Below are 21,768 nucleotides of genomic sequence, written 5' to 3' on the forward strand. Positions count from 1 at the left end.
CCCCCTTTGAGTGTGCTGGATTTTACCTTTGACTGGGCACCTTTGGGATGCAGTAAGCAGAGGGGTTTGGGCAGGAGTGGCTGTGTGTATCCATCTTTTCCACCTGTCCCCACATGTCAGCCCAACCAGGGTAGCAGGTAGATGGACAGGTCCAAAAAAACCCCGCTGATTTCAGAAAGCTTCATGTATTTCCTACAGATTTACCCCTGGGAGTAGGATTGCAGCTTTCCTTGAGCAGGGAGGGGTGCCTGTCTCCAAAGAACTCCAGTGACTAACCCGAGTCCTCGCCCTTCCTGTCTGGCTGTGTGCAGACAAGCACTGTGTGCTGCCTGATCCCCATCACCCCTCTGCTGCTCCTTAGTCATCTGTGTCTGAAACAGCCCCTTTCTGACAGAGGCTGCTTAAGGTTTTGCAAGGACTATGGGTTAAAGCCCCCCCCCCCCCCAAAATAATAGTGCTCTTCCTTCTGCCAAGGTGGTGGCAGGACAGAAAAAGTGCCAGGACTTGGATTCAGTGATCCGTTGTGGTGGAAAACCCAATTTCTCTGTATGCAGGGAACTTGCTTGGCCACCCAGCCACTGGTTCCCTGGCAGCTTCTTCACTGAGCATCAGCCTCTGAAAACTTCATGAGTTCTTGGTGCCAAAAAGGGTTCTGGTTTCTGGTTGGTAACCAGGGATGTAATTTCAGGAATCATCTCTCTGGTACCCCAGTTCTTTGCTCCTTTCCACACCCTGAGCCCTAAGAGGGGTTTTTTTGCTGATGGGGGAAAACACAGATGTGATTGATCTTTTTTTCCAGGCTGCTGGAGCTGGCTGAAGTGGCATCACTGGAGCTGCCCTGGGGCTCTGCTCAGCTCATCCCATTTACAAATATTCAGGTCAGGCAGTTCCCTGATGCCTTTTAGCAGCAGGGAGAGGCACAGCAGCTGGGTGCAGCCACTTTCCCTTATTTCTCTGCAGAAGTTCCCATTTCCTGGGCTAACAGTTGGGCTTGAGGATCTTAGAGGTATTTTCCAAATTATTCTTGGAGTCTAGAAGTGCAATCCATAGCAAGAAAGCTGCAATGATCTGCGGTGGGAGCCTTTCCCTCTTGCTTCACCCACCTCCTGAGCAGAGCAGATCAGGCCTGTTGATTTGGGGAGCTTTAGGACCTGGATATGGGCAGGGGGGTTGCTTGTCCCAGGGCTCTCCCCTTCCCTAAGTTTTAAATTGCTAAAGGACAGGGATGAATTTTTTTCCACACCAAAGCATTTTCTCTGCCAAGAGGGAGCTTGGTCTCCTTTGGTGAGGGAACGTCCCAGTTTTATGTCTCCACCCAGGCCAGCCCAGGAATGGAGATGGTTAAACAACAGACAGGCCCATCCTGTCTCCCAGGAAGGCTCCCTGGTCCCCAGGTATTGAAAAAACACCCTCAGTCTTGAAAATAGACTCTCTGAAGGCTGTGACAGACGAGCAAGCAGCACATCTTCCACAGACCATCTGCCTGGCTCCTGCTGGAGGAGTCGTTTTCCTGGGAGACTGCACTGGAGAGCAGGGGGGTCCATGGAGCCTGGGATGGAGGCTGTCTCTGCCTGTCCCAAAAGAAGGGGTCAGGGGGAAGCATTCTGATGGATCTGGAGCCTTCAAAGGATTAACTGAGGTCCTGCAAAGCCAGATGGCATTCCCAGGCTGTGGCTTGAGGAAGGGTGAGCCCGAGGTGATCCAGGACAAACCCGGCTTGTGCTGGGCATGAATGGGCCCATTCTTGTCCCTCTGGAGCAGATGCTGCAGGCCTGGCTGAGAACATCCCCTTCCTCCTTTCTAATAGATCCTGCTCGCCTGGCTCCTGCTTTGGCCTCATCACCCTTCTGGGAGCATTTTGGCTGTGCTATGGTGGATGGCACAGCCTCTGCCCATGCCCAGTGGGGCAGGACACCAGTCCTGTCCTGCACTGTGGTTTCCCAAACCCTTCTATCAGTGTGAGTTCCGAAGGGTGATGGCAGAGCTCGTTACAAATTCACTTTCCAAACAGCCAGCATTTCTTCCCCCTCTTTTCTTCTCCAAATTACTCGCCGCTCATCATGCTGAATTAATCCAACTGGCAATTCATCCTTTGCAAATTAAATATTAGGGCGGGGTGTAGTCATTAGCAGTGACTAACCACCCAGTGAAGGCTCCTGGCACTCTGCTACAGCAGCAAATATATTCCCATTTTCTGGTGGGATTTAAAGCCCTGGTGCCTGCTGAGGCTGCAGTGGCCACAGGAAGCTCAGTGCTGGTTTTTGGGTCCACCCAAGGCAACACAGGTACCTTCTGGCTGCTCCATGGATGCAAGCAGGTGTCCTGAGATTCCTGTGGAATGGACACAGCCGGTGTCCAACACTTGGTATAGGATCACCATTTATTCCGCAAACCTTGGTGATGCTCGAGCCACGGCACCGTGACCTCTCGGCACAGAGGTCTGGGCAAGGCAGAACCCTGATCCTGGGTTTGCGTCTCTGCAAGGGCTTTTATTCTGTTCCCAGTCCTGCTGATATTGCCCTGTACCATGGGGGGATGCTGGGGATGGAGACCATCACCCCAAAACGAGCCCATCCACCATCAGCAGCAGGACGCAGCTGCTGGGCACTGGGAAGATCCTGGGAAGCGAAGCTTTGCAGCCTCTTTTAATATTCTGTCTGGGGGGCATGGCAGAAATAGACATTTGGGATGCATTATTATTGCTGGAGCTTCACTGAATGCCGTTTATGATTTTCAGATGCAATAAACCAAGCAGGGAAACCCATGAGACTGAAGGGTCAAAATATCCTTCAAGCAAATCCCTGCCGAGCTGTGGCCCCACTAATTATCCCAGATTGTCTACAAGCCTGTGGCAATTAAAGCCTAATTATCGCGAGTTCGCCTGTCACCAGGAGTAAAACTCTGCCCCACTCCTTAACGGCAAGGAAAGCCCAGCCTAAGGAGGATGAAGAACAAGGGAAGGATTCTCTGCAAATATTGATGTAGTTCCCTTGGCAAAATCAGATGTGTCAGCTCCACAGGTATTTTATCGATTACTATCGGCACTGGACATGTTGTCTCAGGGGTTGGCAAAACTCACCCCGGGCAGGAGGGATGAGTTTGAGACTGCAGAAATAAAAAAAAAAGTTCTGAGTGGAATAAAAAAAAAAAAACGACTTCGAAAGGTTGTCTGGTGATTTTGTGTATTGTGGGGTGGGATGGAAATGGAATCCCGTGGGAGAGCGAGGTGGCCTGACAGGGGGCATTCCTGTAGTGAGGATTAATTTCTTTTCAGGAAAAAGAAAAACACTTAATGTTAGTTGACGATTTTAAGCAAAGCCATTCCCGGGGCCTTTGTCATCTCATGGTGCTTTGAGCATAATGTCATGGGGCTTCCAGCATCATCTCCTGGGGGTTCAAGGGGGGAACGGTGCGAACCCCCTGGCTCAGTGTAAACCTCCAGTAGCACGAGCTTTGCCCACCCCCCCAAAATTTCCTGTGAGCCAATTTTGGCGGGGTTGCCTTGGGAGGGTGTTGCCCCCAGCGCCACGATTTTGGGGGGTCCGAAGGGCACGGGGAGGGCGTTGTTGTCCTCCGGTGCCGGGGATGAGGGATCGGGTGCCTTCAGCTCCCGGGATGCTCTTCCCCTCCCTCCTTCTTCCTCCTCCTCCTCCCTCCGCCGCCCATCCCGCGCTGTGCGCAAGCGTGTCCGCCCCCCGCCCGCCCCTCCGGGCCGGCCCCGCATCCCGCACCCACCCCCCGCATCCTCCGGCCGCCCCGGCCCCCCCGCGCCGCCCCATGGTGAGTCTGCAGCCGGGGGTCCCCCCGTGTCCCCCCGGCCCCCTCGCGTCCCCCGGGCCCGCGTGTGCAAAGCGGGTTTGCGGGTCGGGGGGTGCTGAGCAAAAAGAAGAGGGGTGGGAAGCAAAGCCCCGGTGTTTTTTGGGGGCTGGAGGGGTTGGGGGGGGCGCAGGGCAGGGCAGGAGCGTTGTCCGCCTGGCAGCTCCCGGGCAGGGTTGGCATGTGGGGTGCAAACTGGGGATGTGGGGATACTCCCCGATAACCCCAGCTCGGACCCCCACCGGTGCATCCCACGCCTTTGGCATCGATGTCCTGGCGAGCGCGGCACATCGGGAAGGGAGAAAAGTGGCTTTATTTCTACGTTTGGTGGGTTTAAAAAAATAATTGTGATGACTATTTTTCTAATTAACGCAATTATTCGGTGCCTGAAGTGTGAGTGGAAAGCCCTCGCTCTCCCGGTGCCCTTCCATCTGCTGTCTCCCCATTCCCGGCAAAACAAACCCCCCGATCTCGCCGGGAAAAAACGGCCTTTGGCATCACTCCTGCCCGTGGCCACTCCCGGGGAAGGAGATCCCACCCGAGAGCCCCGGGAAGAGAGGGTCTGGCATCTCCCCGCGGCTCGGGGTGGGCTCGTTGCGATGGGTCTGGGTGATTGGAATGCCCGGGAGCCGGGGTAAGGAAGGGAAAATCCTCCCGGAGGCCCTGGGAGGGGAGGACGTGCCCCGTGTGCGGCTCAGGACGGCATCGCTCCCGTGCGGAACGACGGGCTGAGGAGGATTTATTAAGTCGTCTGAGCTTTTTTTTCCCCGTCCTTGAGCATCCTCTGACCGGTTAATGGATGTGCTCCGGTAGCCTGGTGATCCCAAAGGGGTAGGAGGGGTCCCTGCCCGTCCCCCACCCAGTGCTGGTGCGGACAGAGCTGCTGGGAGCGGGATCTGGGCACGTCTGTGCAGGAGAAACCCCATCCCGTCCCACTCCGTGTGCCTGGAGCCCTCTTCTCCCACGGGACAGGATTGTTTCCAGGGAGAGGTGAGGATGCTTGCCCCGAGACAAGCAGGAAAAGGACCAGCTGGACCTTCCCCCATTGATCTTTTCATGTCAGGTCTTTGCAGGGTGAACCGGTGGTGTTTTATTGTTCTGGGGAGCAGAGAACAAAGGAAAATTCTTCCTCTGGGTGTGTTTTTTGTGTGCCTCAGCTCAGACACCGTCTCTCCCATCGGATCAGTAGGGTGATGCCTGGTGGGTTGATGCTGGCTGCTCGGCAAGTCCAATCTCCATCTCTTAAAAGAATTTTAATTTTCTTTTAAAATGTAGATAAATGAGCTGGGATGGAGTTTGGGGTTTGGGCTCCCTTGCTGCACCCTCTGCCTGCGTTGCCAATGGGGCAGAGCTTCCCTGAGCCCCTAAATGGCAGGAAATGAATAAACGGAATAAAGTCTTGTGGTGGAGCTTTTCAAGAAGCTCTGCTGAACTTCCCCATCTTTTCTGCTGAGCTCTCCCTCTGGATGCTGCTGGAGGCAGGTGATGGATTGCCCAGGCTTGTCTGTGGGACAGACACCCCAGGCAGGCCAGAACCTTGGATCCGGGATAGAACTGATGGTTTAAGTGTTCTCTTCCTACCCTGGCTCCTAACGATGTGTCCAGCGTTAAATGAACTCCTCACGTTGCTACGAGCTGTAGGATGGGATCAGCATGCTTTGCTGGACTCTCCCCAACCCCTGCCCATAATTATCTGCATCATTAGATGGCTGCTTGCTCATCCAGCTTCAGGCAGGGAGTTAATAGCAGCTGCTCCAGCCAGGCACTGAATTCCGAGGAGTAATGCCTCTGCAAATGTAAATAGGAAAGGAGGAACTGTCTGTGGACACTGATTTTAAGGGATGTCCACTATGGAGACCTGCAAGTAGGGTGTCTTCCATAGCTGAGATTGGAGCATCCTCCTGGAAGATCCACCCTGGAGGGAAAACATCCTTTTGGGACTCTGGAGCAGCTGCACTGATGTCTACAGGCCTGTATTTTCATAGCTTGTGTCATCCCCATTCTTGCAACCGGCATCAGAGGGGGATGCCAGGCTGCAGGATGTGGGAATGCTGAGACCAGTGCCCTCCCCATGCCTGTGCTCAGGGGTTTTCAGCTGGCAGCAATTCTCAGGTTGAATTCTGCTAATTAATTATTTGGCAATATCTCTAAATCCCATGTATTCTGTTGCTTGTTCTCTTTGATGAAGTGATGGTCCCATTGTTTTAGCTTCGAATATTCCAGAGCTGATGCAGGCTGGCAGCATGGAATCTGCTTCTCCACAGCTTTCCCTATTGTGCTTTTTAAAAAAAAAAAAAAAAAAAATTATGTTATTTTCCCCCTTTCATTTTTTTCTCCGGATGTAGCATGAGGGCTGTGTAAGGAGCAGGGATATGGTCCTGTTCCTGCAGAGGTTGGCATCCTGGATTCACTGGGATCCCTCTGGGATCCCATTCCAGGCTGGGACCCCCCCATATGCTGCCACCAGGGACACTTGCATGAGTGGTTTTGGTTTTGCAGTGAGGAAAGGAAATGATTTGATGCTTTCATGCTGCTTGTTGCAATTTCTGGTTCTCTTTTTTTTGGTGTTTCTTAAGTTTCCCTCGCTTTTGTTTCACACTCCTCCGTCCTCCAGCTGTGATCCTCGTGTTCATTGAGCTTTTTCTAGGAAAGCCCTGTGTCTTCTTGGGAGGGAAGAGCTAAAAACCCCAGTACTTGCTAATCTCTTGCTTTTCCAGCTGCTGACCCCTTGCATATGACCAGGGTTGGGCTGGAAAATTTCCTTGGAGGAAGGAGAAAGGCATTTGGCTGTCAGGGAACGGAAAAACCAGAGGAGCTACTCTCCATCCTGGTTTTCCTTCGGGCTGGCAGAAGCACGGAGCGGTTTCGGCTGGCGCAGGCTGCGGCTGCTCTCCAGGATGTGGGACCATCATGGGATGCAGCCCGTGCTGGCAAGGGATGCTCGGAGGTGGGATGCAGTGATCCCAAGGGATGGATGGTGTAGTGCTGAAGGAGGACTCCTGACACCCCGCCACAAGTTAGATCCACAAATCCACGGAGAGATTTCTGCTCCCTTTTTGGAGTTTTGGTTTCTTTTTATTACAAGCCAGAACGACCCTAAATCACCAAACCACGTCCGGATAGGACCAAGCAGGAAGCTGGCTCCCTTTCCCTTGTGTTTTGCAGGTTTAAAAACACAGATCTGTGCTGAAGTTTGGTTCTTCTCTTTAATCCCGGGTCTGTGAAGGAGGCTTTAACCTGAGCTCACGCCGTTGGAATTCCCTGCTGCGCCAGGGAGAGGCTCCTTGCCTTCAATCGCTTCCAGATGCCATTCCTGTTCCGGCTCTTCCCCTTGCAAAATGTCTCCCCCAGCCCGCCGAAGTTTTCCCGGCCGGATTCGACATCCCGATATCCGGCCAGGCTGAGTAAGCCGAGCCTTAATTTTTTAACCCGAGCTTGATGCCAGCGGCGGGAGGTTGGAACTCACCCCGCGGTGTTGCACAAGCCGGAGCCCCGGGGTGGATCCTCCGCCGGGGTTTGAGCCGCTTGCGACATCGGGTGGTTTTTAAATTTCTTTTAAAATGTAGATAAATGAGCTGGGATGGAGTTTGGGGTTTGGGCTCCCTTGCTGCACCCCCTGCCCGCGTTGCCAATGGGGCAGAGCTTCCATAAGCCCCGAAATGGCAGGAAACTGAGGCAGGAGAGTGCTGAGCAAGAGTTGAGGAGTCTTAAATGCTGCTCTGGGGCTTTGCTGATGTTCTGTGCACCCAGCCAGCCCAGCATTCCTGCCGTGGATCATAAAACACCCCTGGATGAGGACTAAACCCCCAGCACAGCAGCTCTGTGGCTGCTGGGCTCATCTGACCACCCTGGCTTGTGGCGTGTGGGTGGGATTTTGTGGCATGAGGATGGATCACACCTGCCTGTGTTGGGAATGGTGGAAAGCGCCGAAGCATTGAGGGGAAAAATGAGGTGGAAAGAGAGAGATGAGGGAGAAAAATGCAGAGAGAGGGGATGCAAGTGGACTTTGGGGATGCAGGACAGAACAGGACCAGGGTGTGGGAGGTGGGATGGTGTCAGAAGTGAAGGGCAGTGAGGGGCATTAGGGGTTAAACGTGGTGCTGCCTTCGAACAAGGCGTCAGGAGTGGTGCCAAGGGCTGGGAAATCCTCGGGCCCATCCCTGTGCGATCACCAGTGCTGCTTCCAAACCAAAAAATAGAAGGGAAAAAAAAAAAAAAAGAATCACAAAGGACTGTCTGTTTGGGCATATTCGGGCTCAACAGGTTTCGCTCCTGGGCGGGGTCTGGTGTTTCGGGTGGGGGAGCCGAGGGCGGCCAAGAGCCCGGCTGTCAGAGCAGGCTCTTTATGCAACAAAAAGATGAGATTTGTCCTCAGAAATCTCACCCCGGGCTCCTTTTCCACTGCCTTTTTTCTCGTGGGGTGACGGCAGGCCTCGAGGGCTTGGGTGGTGCAGGCAGGGTGGGAAGGGCTGGGCAGCTCCTGGCGAAGGGCTGGGGGGATTTTCAGTTAAAATATGGATGAACACAATGTTTTGGAGCCCTGACACCACGGCACCCGCCCCAGCACCTGGTCCTGCTGCCAAAGCCCTGCATCCCCCTGCTTCTTCAGCATCCTTGTGGTCCATGGGCATCTGCCCTGGAGCTGGGGCTTCCCAGGCCCCTTTGCTGCCTAATTAACAACATTGCCGCTTAATTCCCGCTGCATTTACAAGTTAAATCGACAGATTATCTGTATTATGCAAACGCAGCTTTAACTCTTAATTATTTATTTGCATGGGGTGTCTGGAAATCAGCAGCATTGAGCCTGAGGATGCTGTTCTCTTGGAAGTGCAGACTTGTGCTAGGAAATGAACCCAAAATAGGCTTTTTTTTTGGTGTGGTGGGTGATGCTCAACACCCCAGCTTGGAAAAATGTCTATTTTTTCCTTTTATTTTTTTTGGGGTGGGGGGTGGTTATTGTGGGAGGCTCATCCTTAAATAGCCGTGGTTTATTTTTAGGTCAGTCGCTGCTTTGGATAATCCGGCTTGGCTGGGCAGCTTTGCTTTTCTTCCCATTCTCAGGGGTTTGACAGAAATAGATTTATTGAATTATTTTATTTTTAATAAAATAGCTTCATGCATTCAATAAATGATTAATAGAATTAAAGAAACACAGGGTGGAGGATGGGGGGTTCTGCCGGCGGTGGCTCTTTCGTGCTGTCTCGGACAGGGAGCATCACCTGGGATGACCATTTGCGAAACCTCTTCCCAGAGAGTAATTCCCACACTGGAATTACACCTTTGGCCCGGCCAAAGGAAGGTTGGGAAGCGGCTGGATTATCTCCCACTAAATACTTGCTGAATGAATAAGCTGCTGGTCCCGGGGCCGTAGCGGCTGGGGTGACGTGAGGGATGTGCCGGGCTTGGAAACACCTCGCTGGTGCCAACTGGAGATGTTTTCTCTGGAGGAGGATGAGCTCACCTGGATTTTATTCCCCTCCCAGCCTGGCTTTTGCTCTCTCCCCCCTCGGGAAGTAATTTTAACCGAGGGAGGCTGGCGCTGGCGATGGAGCACCGAGGGACGGACGGACGGACGGCTGCCTCGCTGCAGGTCTCTCAGTCTCCATCTCCCCCTCCTCTATTTTAACAGCCCTGGGGGGATTTGGTCCTCGATGGGGAGGATGATGACAGGAGGAGTTTGGAGGCTCATCCCTGCCCTGTGTGTGTCCCCTCCTGCCTCTGGAATATCCATTCCTGCCGGGATGCTCCTGCACTGGGGCTGAGCCCCTTGAAAGGCCAATTCTGGCTGGCTTTAGTCTTTAACATAGAAGGGATGTGCCCATTGGGGTTTTGTTTTCTTTTGCCCAAAGCCATGAGCATCCTGGAGGGAGATGCTGGGGAGTGGGCAGAAGGTGCCTTTTCCCCCCTCAAATTTGGAAATTGTAATTTAAGTGATTAAAGTGACAGGCAGGAGAGGAAACTGAGGCCAGCAGCACAGCTGGAGAAGGAAAGGAGCAAAATCCAGCTTGTTTAGGGTTTCTTGAGGGCTCTGGGATACGCGACGTTCATTTCCTGCTGGGAGCAGCTGCCGGATGGGTTGAGCTGCCTGCGGCGAGTGCTGGAGACAGCAGCTCCTGACCTGGTGGATGCTGGAACCGTGATGGGACTTTTCTGGACCTTGGGCTGGGAACGACCGATTGCATCGGCTCACGGCAGGGAAACCGCTCAGGCGGCTGGAAAACAACCCCGGGAAGAGCGGCAGCAATCCAGCTCCTGGCTCTTCCAGTCGAGCTGGAAAGACCAGCTTAGGGCAAGACCTCGGATCCACCAGGATCCTGCCTGGCCAATGTGCTTCAAGGCATTGCGGTCTCCTGCTCATCCAGGGCTGCAGGATCCTCCTGGAACCCCCAGGCAGCTCCGAGCATCCTCATCCTCATTTCCACGGGCAGGGGCTGATGCCGAGCCATGGAGCGCTTTGGCAGGAGCTCCCCAGGGAGAGTTTAACCTTGTTAGTGGATCCTATAATTCACAGCTCTAAATGGAAAGGCTCCTTGTCAGAGGCAGCAATGTCGGATGCTCTGGTGGATTCAGGGCTTCTGGAAAGACCCTGGTGCCAAAGGTGGATTTTGTGGCCCCAAATGCATCTGGTTTGGCTGCTGATTGCCCTGAGCTGTAGGGATTAATCGCTCCCCAAGGCAAACGGTGATGGAAGGAGGAAGCAAAGGTTCTTTGGGTGGAGGGGGAAGGTGTGACACTGGGGTGGAGCCATCCCTGTCATCCCAGGGCACGTCCAGAAAGTGTGATCCCTGGCAAGAAGTATCCATGAGAAACCATCTCAGGCTGCTGGGTGGTTTCCTTCCTCACCCCTCGGACAAGGATGTAACCCTCTGTGTTAAATTAATGGGATATTAAGAGCAGAGCATGCTGTGGGGAAGGCTCACACCTCTGTCATCTCTGCTTTTCCTGGCTGGAGGAGATGGAGAGAGGTGAGGAAACCTCCAGCCCTCCACAGCTTCCCCTTGGAAGCACCTTCCCTGCCAGGGCTTTAGGAGCAGCTGGGAGAGGCTTGTTTTCCTCACCTGCATCGCCGTTTCTTGCACTGAGATGAGCTGACATTCCTTCCCGTGTGCTTTTCTGGGGAGAGCCGTGACTCCCACCACACCCCGTCCATCCCGCTGGCACAGGGGAAGAGCAAAGCTGGGGCCCAGGGGCTCACTGGGGTAGCAGTGGGCTCGCTCCACCTGCCTGCCTCATTCTCCCACTTGTTCCACTTGGCTGGCTCGTTTTCCCCTATCTGGGAACATTACTTGGGATGCAGAGCAGAGAGGCTTTCTCTGAGTGGCAGCGTGGCAGGAGGGTTTCTGTGCGTGCCGTGGTTTCTCGGCAGGGCTTTTCCTCCCCCGAATCATCAGGATATTACAGTGCTGGGCTAGGATGCGCAGTTTGGAAAGTTTGGGGGGAAAAGATGCCAGAGACGCGGGAATAAGGAGTATTCTCTAGGCAGGAGGGCAGGAAAGCTGCATTCCCATTCCCCTTGGGGAAGGGCACCGCTCCGTCTCGTGGGGTCTTCCTAAAAGTCCGAGTGACTCACGGAAGGGGATTTCAGTGTGAAAGGCCGAGAGGTGTTGGGGAAGGCTGCGGCGAGGTCTGAGCTCCGATCGGCCACACCTCCTCCTTAAGAGCGGCTGCGAGCCCGGCCCTGGGGCTGCCGGTGCCGGCCGAGGTGGGTGGGAGGTGGGTGGCTTTTCGGAGGTGGGTGGCTTTTCGGAGGTGGGTGGCTTTTCGGAGGTGGGTGGCTTTTCGGAGAGCTCAGACATCTGTGCGACGTGTTCCGGCTCGTCGGGGCGCTGCTCCCGCTCCCCCGGGGCTGGCTCCTCTCGGCGGAGATCCATCGGGCTCCGCGGATCCTCCGGAGGGGATGGCTGCCCTGCCGCTGTGGGTGGCTGGAGCCCTAAGGATGTTCTCCCTTTTCCCTCTCCTAGGGGAAGAGAGGACGGCCCCGTAGATCCCGCCGAGCTCCTGCCTGCTCCGCCTGGACCAAGAGGACGGGCCGTAAGTAGCCGTGACTTGCTGCCAGCTTATCCCCGCCCCGCTGGGATCGGCTTCAGCCTCTCCCGCTGCTGGGGATGCAGGAAAAGGTCTCCCTGAGATGGGAATCCTCCTCCCTGCGTGCATTAACGGAGCACTGAGGTGATGCTGGGGGTGCAGAGTGATGGGCTGGGTTGTTTCCTGGGAATCTCCCTCTGTGCATGGGAGAAAAGAGCGGAGAAGAAGGCAGGAGATTTGGGCCTGACCAGATCAGGTGTGGGGTTGCTCTGGGGGTTCCACTCCTCTGAATCCGGTGCAAAACAGGAAACGGAAGGGAAACCAGGGGGCCAGCGAGTTAAGGTTGCACATGAGCCTTGCGAGGGGGGCAGTGACTGCAAGCGGCTTCTAAGCCCCTAAAAGGGGACCCCTGGAGTCAAAAGCCACTGGGAGCAGGAGCTGCCTGCAGGATAACTCAGCCCTTGAGTTCCTTGATATCCCTTAATTTCCCACCCCTTTTCCCCGAAGAGCTGGGGCATTGCTTGAGTTTGGGTTGGGGATGGGCCACAGCATCTCCACGGTTTAGTTTTTACCTTCCAGAACTGTAAGAGAGTGGTGCTCCCTGGGGATGTTCCACCTGCTGCTCCCAGGAGAGCGGGAAGAGGCTGCCAGCACCCTGCCTGTACCCCCAGCTCGCTGCTTCCCCTTTTCTGCTGCTTTTTGGGGGGATTTAGCCCAAAACACGGGTTCAAAGCTGTGTCGCCATAGCTGCTTTTGCCACTGCTGCTTGCATCCCTGGATGATCCCTGGGGACGGAGATACCGGAGAGTAAACACGGCACCAAGGTGACAGTGGCACCTTGCGGGGGCTGGATGGGGCAGGTAGGAGAAGGGTGAGGCTGAATCGATGTCAGGGGATCGAGGATGAAGTCCCCCAGGTCACATTAGCACTGCCCTCATCTCCTCAGCAGGGGCTTGTCACCCCGTGGGTGGCTCTGCTCTCTTCAGCAGCTCGGCCATAACCTCCAAGGTGTAGTGAGGTGCAGACAGCAAGAAAGGGTCTTTATTTTAGTGTTTTAAATAGCAAAAGAGTGATTAAACCTATAGAATAAAAATAATAATATATAATCTCTAATATTGTAGCTTAACTGTAGCTCCACAATGGCCCGGGGTTACCCCAGAGCTGTGAGACCATCAGCTGTACCCACACCACCCGTGTTTTGGGGCTGTAGGAAGGGATTTGTGTCGCCATCCCTGTGTTTTTTTCTGCTGCAAGGATTAAAAAAAATATAGGGGGAGAGGAGAGGGTGGAGGCAGTGCTGGTCTGAATCGCTCTGGAGCACATTAAAACCAACAGTGCCATGGGAAGGCGGAAGCAGCCTGGATTTGTCCCAAGGACCTGCCACTGTGGAAATACTTGTTGTACCTGAGCTTATGCGCTGTTGCCACCTTGAAAATTGCAGCCTGGTCATGGGTAAATGTTTTGCTAAGACTCACATGCCAATGAGGGGTTGTTTTCCCCTATCTTAAATCTTTGGCTGGGTTACTGTGTGCCTGGGATACCACGGCTAAGGAAACAGTGCTGCCTCTCCGAGTTAAGAGGCAATTAAGATTCCTTTAAAGATTCCTTTAAAGTGACTCGAAGGGCTCTTAAAATAGGATAAATGTGGGTACCACTGCACGGGCTGGGCCGGCTCCACGCCCTCTGTGGGGCCGTGCCCAATGTCCAGTGGAGTTGATTTTTGCAGTGCTGTGTCCTCATGACCCTCTTCATCCCCCCAGCCCACGGCACTGCAGCTCCTGCTCTTGACATTGCTCTGCTCGGTGGTTTTTGGCATCCCTGGTCCCCTTGTGGTGTCCCTGTTTCCCTGCCAGCATCCCCATCCCATGCAATACCTCCTGGAAGGGCCTCAGATCCAGATCCTGCTGCCTTTTGGTTGTTGCGATCCCACAAGGATTCTCTTCCCAGCTTAGAAAAAAATTCCCTGAGCACCGGGAGCTCACAGCAGCCGGGGCGAGGAAGGTTTGGGATGCCAGGCTGGGGATTTGGGTGGCTTTGATGCTCTGCCAAGCCCAGGCAGTGCCTGCAGTTGGATCCTTTCCCTGCAGGATCGCCCCTGGCCGCCTCCCAGGTTGTGCTCAGGCTCCGGCACGCGATGGTTGTGCCGGGGCAGGCGCAGCCAGGCCGGCATCTGCTGGGCTCCTCTGGCAATCCCAGCCTGGAACACCCATGAGATGGGGGCTTGGAGGATGGGGGGCTTGGAAGATCCCGGGGCTGCAAACTGCTCCTGTGGGGGTCGATCCTGGTTGTTGTACTCCAGGGAGCGCAGGATCTGCCCTGCTGGTCCCTGAGAGCTCCGTGTGCCTGGAAAGCTCGGGAGAGATGGTCTGACTGGGACTGGAGGGGTCTGTGCTGTCCTGTCTGTCTGTCTGTCTGTCTCCCTTTGGTTCCCACTGCCACTGCATCCCTTCCTCGGGTGCTGTCCAACTCTCCTCCAGTTAAAAATAAAGGCACATTTATTTTTGGATAAACTGTTGGAGATGCTTGTTTTTCAGTGAGCATCCTTCTTCCCCAGGGAAGCTGGACCAGGCAGTGGGTGGCTCTGTGTCCCGTGGGCATGTGGGATGGGACGATGGGAGCATAGGAGAGGTGTCCTCATCTCGTGTCATGCTTTTCCCAATCCATAGGTTACCATGGAAACACAAAAGTACCAAGAGTTTTTGCTGCATGGCCTGCTGGTCCTTGATGCTTTGCCAGGATGGCCTGGGATCACCATCCTTCCATGCTGGGATGGCGTGGGGGAATTTATAACCACTCCCCACCTCCGTGCTTGTTCCATGCCTTTAAATTCCTTTTTTTCCTTTCCTTTTTTTTTTGGCTGGGAGCAGCTTGGCAGCTGCTTGCTGCCACTTTGTGGATTGACATGACTTAAATCTGGGAATGCTGGAGCTGTTGAGGCCATGGGGAGAGATGGGAATGGATGGATAGAGGTACAGGGATGAACTTCCCTGAGTTCCCCCCCTGGCAGGAGGGTTGGTCCTGATGGATGCTGCTGGCATCTCCCGGGGGACGTGGTGAAACTGGGAGGCAAAGCCCTGCTCCAGGTCAGAGGTAGACAAGGAAACTCCATGAAGCTTGGACCTGAGCTGCCTCTGCAGCATCCTGGGATGGGGCTTTCCCAGAACACAGGGTGGGGAAGGGAGTGGGAGAGGGGGAATGGGCCGTGGGGCTTCTGAATCCTTTGTGCAGCGATAATCGCAGCCGGGGGTGCTGTGGGGGTGCATCCTCCGACATCAAAGAGGGACTTTTCCAGACACTTCTTCCAGATGTGGGGAGCTGAATCCAGCTGGGACTTTCCCCCCAGCTTCAGGGCTTGGCGGGGTAGGCAATGCCCTGGACCGACCCCGGGGGAGCAGAGATTCATCCCAGCGAGCGCTGAGTCTCTCCCTGCTGTGCGGGATGCAGGGGGCATGGTTTGGTGAGGGGTCCGTGTTGGGGCATCTGGGGGATGTTGTGGGGGCTCTGAGGATGCTGTGGTGGGACAGGGATGTTGTGGGGGCTCTGAGGATGCTGTGGTGGGCACAGGGATGTTGTGGGGGCTCTGAGGATGCTGTGGTGGGCACAGGGATGTTGTGGGGGCTCTGAAGATGCTGTGGTGGCACAGGGATGTTGTGGGGGTTCTGAGGATGCTGTGGGGGGCACAGGGATGTTGTGGGGGCTCTGAGGATGCTGTGGTGGGATGGGGATGTTGGGGGGGCTCTGAGGATGCTGTGGTGGGATGGGGATGCCAGTGGGAGGGGACTCTGAGGACGTTGTGAGGGACCAGGGATGCTGCAGGAACAACGATATTGCAGGACTGGGGATGCTGTGGGAGGGCTCTGAGGATGTCATGGGAGCTCTGAGGATGCTGTGATGGGACAGGGAAGCTGCAGGCTCTGAGGGTGCTGTGATGGGACAGGGACACTCAGAGGGTGCTCTGAGGGTGCTGTGATGGGACAGGGACACTCAGAGGGTGCTCTGAGGGTGCTGTGATGGGACAGGGATGCTGCAGGACCAGGGATGCTGTGGGGACCAGCAGGACCCTTTGGCATAGCTCCCTCCAGCAGCCCTACGAGGAGGACACAGGGCCTGGCTCGGTGTGTTCAGACCTTCTTTCTTTCAGCAGCTGCTGTGGTTTGGGCTGTGGATCTGGGAGGGCTGTGGGGAGCTTGAACTCATTCCAGAGGCACCACGGGTGCGGGGGCAGCCGGGTGTGCTCTGTTTTGCTCTGCATTCCCTGAACGCTTCACTAAACAAGGTTCCATCTCCTCAGGGATTATTCGCTGTGTTTGCCTGAGATAAGTTTTGCATCAGGCCCAGCTTGTGTGTACAAGCCTGGGAAAAGATCATAAAGCTGTCAAAAAATATTATTTTAAAAAAGCTGGTATGTAAAGGCAAACATTGTGGGCAGAGTGGATTTTCCCAGTGTCTTCAGCGGTGGAAGGGGCACAGTGCGCTCGGTTGGGTGTTTTGGCACCCAAGGATGAAGCTGGGGGGTGAATTTGGTGCTAAAATCAGGTCCTGATGCCCAGCAGTTTCCCAGCCCTGGGTGAACAGGGGTACTCAGGCCTCCCAGGAGCACCCCCAGCCTCCAGCTGTGGTGGTGGATTTCCCCTCGGGGCTTTTGTGGTCAGTTTTGCTAAGAACAAAATCCCCTAGGAAGCACAAGCTGCTTTTTACCTTCCCCTAATTTTACTTTTTCCAAGCAATTGTAACATGTAAAGGGGTGAGACCTCCCCCAGTGCCTCCTCCCTGGATGCTCCCACCCTTGAAGATCCAGCTATGGGTTTCATCTTCCCAAACAGGAGGGGCTTGTTGAGCCAGAAATACAGATGCAGGATGAGAGCCAGGGTGTGAGGTGGGATGGGGGGTTGCTTCCCCTTCCTGGGTGCTCCAGGTGATGGTGGGGCACAATTATCCATGTTTTATGAAGGAGAAGCGGGTCAGAGGGAGAGAGGTGCTTTCCTAGGGGATCACCTCACCTGTCTCCATCCCTCTGCTGTCAAATGGACACAATTTTCTTTATCTAGTGTCCTGTCCCGTTGCTTTGAGTGTGGTTTAATTGTCCTTAATTGCCTTTTAATTGCCCTTCCTGCCCTTTTTAATTAATTGCTCTCCTGCCCTTTTAACTTCAGATGCTGGTGACAGGGAAGGGAAGAGCCTGGCTCTTGTGGGACCATCTTTCGTCCCATTCTTCTTCATTCTTGACACATTTTTGCCCCCAAACCTGGTGTTCTTGGCTGTCCCTTGGCTGGGTGAGGCCGTGGGGTTGGCAGGTGTTGGGATTGTTAACGGCACTTCCTTGGGCAGGGAAGGGATGAGGTGGTGACTAATCCCTGGAGACTTTGATGGGCAGGCTCTGATGGAAAGACTGGATGGCCCAGCCCTGGGCATACACCCTTCCCCTTGGCTGGCATTTAACACACCGAGAAGTGGCTAGTCAGAGCCCAGATGAGCTCCGTTACCGCATGGCAAAGCCAAACCCAAACCTGAGCCTGGCTTAGAGCAGGATTCACCCCGGGAGCAAAGCCTCCCCTCTACCCCAAAGCTTCTCCCACCTGGTAAGTTCATTTTCTGTCCTTGCCGTGTCCTGGCGGGATGGGATGAGCCGATCCCGGGATGGGTCCAACCAGGGCTCTTTGCTCCTTATTCCAGGAGCGAGAGGTTTCGAAGGAGGACAAAAGTGGCCCCGCTTCCCTGGGCAGCGTTTGCGTGGGCACTGAGCTTGTGGCACCTCCTTTCCCTGGGCCAGGATGGGTGCACCCAAGGCGCTGGAGGTTCCCCAAGTACGTGGTGCTCTTCGGTTTGATCCTGCTCGGCTGCTCCTGTCCTTTCTGACTGGCTTTGTGGTGGCACATTGGGCTTTGTACCTGCTAGTGCCAGGTGGATGCTTAAGATGGGCTTAAAGTCTCCCCCCATGGGATTTTGTGGTTGAAACCCCACTGGGGGCTTGTTTTTCCTCTCTAATTCCTTTTTTTTCCCTTTGGCCTTTAACCTGTAGGGCTGAAGCTCCTTGGGAAGGCGGCCACTAGCCTGGCTTTGATAAGCTCTCTAAACCAACCTTTTGGCAGCAAAGAAATGTGAATTTAAATAAATAAATCCCTTGGGGAACCCTTGCACCTCCTCGCCCACAAATGCAGATGGGCAAGCAGGGGCTGGGGCCTCTCAGATGGGGTTTTGGGGTCAGCTCCGATGGGTTTTGCCCTGATCCGATGCCATTCCCTGTTTTCCTGCTGCAGGTGACCAGCGATGAGAGCTCCGGCCCTCGCCTGATCCTTTTCCTGCTGATAAAAATGATCAACAAGTCTCGTGAGTCCCACGGGGGGGGTCTCATCTGCCTCTGTCCAAGCAGGGATGGGGAGCCTGGGGAATTTGCATTTGGAAATCTGGGTGTTGGATGCTGCTTCTCTGTGGTTCCAGTTGAGTGAGGGAGTATTGGGGTATCACCAGAGAAAGTTGTGGCGGGGAGGGTGGTTTTGAAGACCCTGACCTCTGGGCTTGGGCACCTGGAACCCCTTGGACTTTGTGGCACAAAAAAGGGGTGGAGGTGCATGGAAAAAAGGATATTTGCCTGAGCTTTGACGCAGGCAGGAGGAAACAGAGACGCCACGGTGGCTTTTAAACCTGGGACAAAACCACCTGGCTCATCTTGGAGCTGTTCCACTCTGGGGCGCGGTGCCAGCCAACCCTGCTCCCCGAGGAGAAGGGTCTGCCACCCTGGATCTAGCCAGGGATGCTGTGGGACCCCACATCCAACTATCCAAACCCCACGGCTGACAGTGGTTCTTCTCTCCCCCTCCCGTCTGGGCATGCAGGAGGGAAGATCCTCGGGGTGCTGGCGCTGTTTCTGGTGATGGTTTGGTACTCGATCTACCGGGAAGACAGGTACACACAGCTGTGAGTGCTTCTTACTCAAGTTTAAAGGATCTCCTGCCCTTTCCCTCATTCCCGGGAGGCTGCTCCTTCCCCCCCATCCCACACGGGGATGCCAGAGCAGTGTCTGGCTGGATCCCAGAGGGCTGGGGAGGTGGCAGCATCCTCGGCTGCTGCTGGAGAATGGGGGACACAAACGAGGCTCCCCCTCAGTGCGTGTGGGGCTTTTTGCAAATGCTGGTGCTTATCTGAGCCCGGGAGGATGGGAAAACCCCGCTCTCTTCCCAGTGCCAGCGATGCTGGTGGAGATGGGGAAAGCAGAGGGTGAGGTTCATGAGCAGAGCAAGGGAGACCTCTTCTGATGCAAGGCTGCAAACCCAGCAGATAAATACCCAGGCAGTGCTGGCCTTAAACCCGGCTGGAAGTCTCTCACAGCTTGAATCCCACAGTGCGGCTGCCTGGGGGTGCTGGAGCCCCTTTTGCCAGGAGGGGTGTGCAGAGGAACAGGCATCATTTGATTTAATTAACCTCTTCCTTCACAGCTTTTATTTCCCTGTGCAAGAAAACAACAAGACAACGTGTCCCCTGGGGGAGGTGGAAAAGAAAGCGGCGCAGCTCATCGGGAAGTGAGTTTTGGGGCTGGAAGCAGGGAGTGGGGGGGGATGCAGAGCCAGAACCCCGCTCCTTTTGCCATCCCCGATCCCAGTCTCACTGGCCCTTTGCTCCTTGGCAGCTACACGAGGGACCACCCGCTCTTCTTGCAGCTGAAGGACTATTTTTGGGTGAAGACGCCGTCGCTCTACGAGCTGCCCTACGGCACCAAGGGAAGCGGTAAGGCCGGCAGCGCTCCATGGGCTCTGTCTGTCCGTCCTGCTGCTGCTCCTGGGGTTTCAACTTCCCCTTTCCTAAACACAGCAGCAGGTTGATTTTGCTGGGGACTATTCCCAAGCTATTTTCTTGGTTTTTAGACTCTGCAGTGCCTGTCTCCTCACCCTGGGTGCACATGGTGCCTCTGAAAGAGTTTAGGGTGGGCCAGATTTTACTAAGCCCCAGAGACGGATTATCTGCCTGAAACTGGGATTAACAGCAGGAGCAAATTCAGCAGGGACAGGGCAGCACCCAGGGTGTTGTGCCAGGCAGGAGCTGCCTTCCTCACCTTCCTCACCTTGTCCTTGCCCTTGCTTTGCAGAAGATGTCCTCCTGCGCCTGCTGTCCATCACCCACTACTCCCTGCCTGAGAGCATCCAGAGGTAACACCGGGGTGGGTTTAGGGGCTTTTCTTTCTTTTTCTTCCTCGTTGCTCTCTTGGGGCGTGGTTGGAATTTGTCTGTTGTGGGCCCAAGATTTGGCAAAATGAACCTCTGCAACCCCAGGGGTGGTGGATGGAGCATGGGAAGGTTTGGAGACTGGACAACATGGGGGTTAAAATCACCCCGGTTTCGGAAGGGGCCTGGTTGAGACGGGGTTTTCTCTCGCAGCCTCAAGTGCCGGAGGTGTGCGGTGGTGGGCAACGGCCACCGGCTCCGCAACAGCTCCATGGGGGACACCATCAACACCTACGATGTCGTGATCAGGTACAGCCCTGGGCCCGGCCCACCGCTCCCTCCCCAGTGCCACCCACAGCTGGGGCTGACCCCTGTGATGTCCCAAAGGCTGAACAACGCCCCGGTCCATGGTTATGAGCAGGATGTGGGCTCCAAGACCACCATGCGCCTCTTCTACCCGGAGTCGGCCCACTTCGACCCCCGGACCGATAACAACCCCGACACGCTGCTGGTGCTCGTGCCCTTCAAGCCCATGGACTTCCAGTGGATGGAGGCCATCCTCAATGACAAGAAGAGGGTGAGCGTGGTGGGGAACCGGGTCCAACCCCTCCCTGGCTGCTCCAGATTCCAACTGTCCTGCCACCCCACGCCTGGGGATATCTGACCTCTTGCAGGTTCGGAAAGGGTTTTGGAAACAGCCCCCGTTGATCTGGGACGCCAACCCGGAGCAAGTGCGCGTCCTCAACCCCTACTACATGGAAGTAACTGCTGCTAAACTGCTCAACCTCCCCATGAAGCAGCCACGGAAGGTCAAGCAGGTAAGGGGTGGGGATGGCTGGTCCCCCTGCACCCCCTGAGGGGGGACAGCCTGTCCCCGTGCAGCTCCCTGAAGGCTGTGGCTCTCTGTCCTCCAGAAGCCCACCACGGGGCTGCTGGCCATCACCTTGGCGCTGCACCTCTGTGACCTGGTGCACATCGCGGGCTTTGGCTACCCCGATTCGGCCAACAAGAAGCAAACCATCCACTACTACGAACAGATCACGCTCAAGTCCATGGCTGTAAGTGTCTGCCCCACAGTTTTGTCCATGTTCCCCCCATTTTTCCCCCAGGATGGGGGATGGCAGCCCAGGAGAGCAGTGCCAGGATGCTGAATGGTGTGGGAGGCTCTTCCCTCTCACTCCACTCCCATGATGGATGTTGAAGTCCACCTTTGGGTGGTCATCATCCAACTTCTCTCAGCAGCCAAATGTCTTTGGAGGCACAGAGAGTTGGATCCATCCCCAGTTTATGTGTGAGGAGAGGGGCGCATGGACAGGGTGGGGAGGGCTCCGTCCCTGCTTTCGGGGGGCTGAAGTCCCCGCTGGTGGGGTGGGCAAAGTGGGAGGAGTGGAAACAAAGCATGTGGCCCCTCCTCACCAGACCCTGGCCTCACCCCCTGCTCCCTGTCCCGCAGATGTCGGAGCACAACGTGTCCCACGAGGCCGTGGCCATCAAACGGATGCTGGAGCTGGGACTCATCAAGAACCTCACCTACTTCTGAGGGCGGCGGGGCTGCACAGGGACACCGGCCCTGGGACGAGGAGACAGCGTCCCCTGCAGCGAGGGGACACTGCGCTGGCGTGGCCAGAGTGACCGAGGGCAGAGCATCCTTGGCAGAGCCGCCGCGCCCTGGGACTGTCGGAGCAGGGCCGGGGCTGGGGCCGCGCTGGACCGCGGGTCCCCGGGTGGGGCAGCTCTTGTGGGGCGCAGGGAGCCTGGCAGGGCCGTGCCC

The 21,768-nt window shown here is 55.5% G+C and overlaps 1 protein-coding gene across 10 annotated transcripts; it reads left to right on the forward strand.

Moving 5' to 3' along the window:
- Nucleotides 1-3,737: 3,737 nt before the first annotated feature.
- On the forward strand, nucleotides 3,738-21,628 carry ST3GAL4 (ST3 beta-galactoside alpha-2,3-sialyltransferase 4). Of its 10 annotated transcripts, none has more exons than XM_068994640.1 (12): nucleotides 11,463-11,518; nucleotides 11,778-11,847; nucleotides 17,515-17,645; nucleotides 18,099-18,168; nucleotides 18,675-18,756; nucleotides 19,275-19,358; nucleotides 19,466-19,563; nucleotides 19,922-19,982; nucleotides 20,211-20,306; nucleotides 20,385-20,574; nucleotides 20,672-20,815; nucleotides 20,912-21,410. In XM_068994640.1, the coding sequence occupies exons 3-12, from the start codon at nucleotides 17,613-17,615 to the stop codon at nucleotides 21,146-21,148; spliced, it is 1,095 nt and encodes a 364-aa protein (XP_068850741.1). In that variant the 5' UTR covers nucleotides 11,463-11,518; nucleotides 11,778-11,847; nucleotides 17,515-17,612; the 3' UTR covers nucleotides 21,149-21,410. The 10 variants fall into 10 exon arrangements, with proteins under 10 accessions (XP_068850749.1, XP_068850747.1, XP_068850741.1 ...); XM_068994645.1 differs by lacking the exon at nucleotides 17,515-17,645 and adding an exon at nucleotides 21,451-21,628 and having other exon boundaries at nucleotides 11,471-11,518; nucleotides 20,912-21,055; XM_068994643.1 differs by lacking the exons at nucleotides 11,463-11,518; nucleotides 11,778-11,847 and adding exons at nucleotides 15,613-17,420; nucleotides 21,451-21,628 and having other exon boundaries at nucleotides 20,912-21,055.
- The last annotated feature ends 140 nt before the right edge of the window (nucleotides 21,629-21,768 follow it).

Source organism: Aphelocoma coerulescens, chromosome 24 (genome assembly GCF_041296385.1).
Source record: "Aphelocoma coerulescens isolate FSJ_1873_10779 chromosome 24, UR_Acoe_1.0, whole genome shotgun sequence".
Lineage (NCBI taxonomy): Eukaryota > Metazoa > Chordata > Aves > Passeriformes > Corvidae > Aphelocoma > Aphelocoma coerulescens.

What these genes read in the sequence shown, in the direction of transcription:
- ST3GAL4 (XM_068994640.1), top strand. Translation starts at nt 17,613, where the DNA reads ATGGGTGCACCCAAGGCGCTGGAGGTTCCCCAA. An exon ending in GCGGCGCAGCTCATCGGGAA is followed by an intron (nt 19,359 to 19,465) that starts GTGAGTTTTGGG and finishes GCTCCTTGGCAG; the next exon opens with CTACACGAGGGACCACCCGC. An exon ending in CTGCCTGAGAGCATCCAGAG is followed by an intron (nt 19,983 to 20,210) that starts GTAACACCGGGG and finishes TTTCTCTCGCAG; the next exon opens with CCTCAAGTGCCGGAGGTGTG.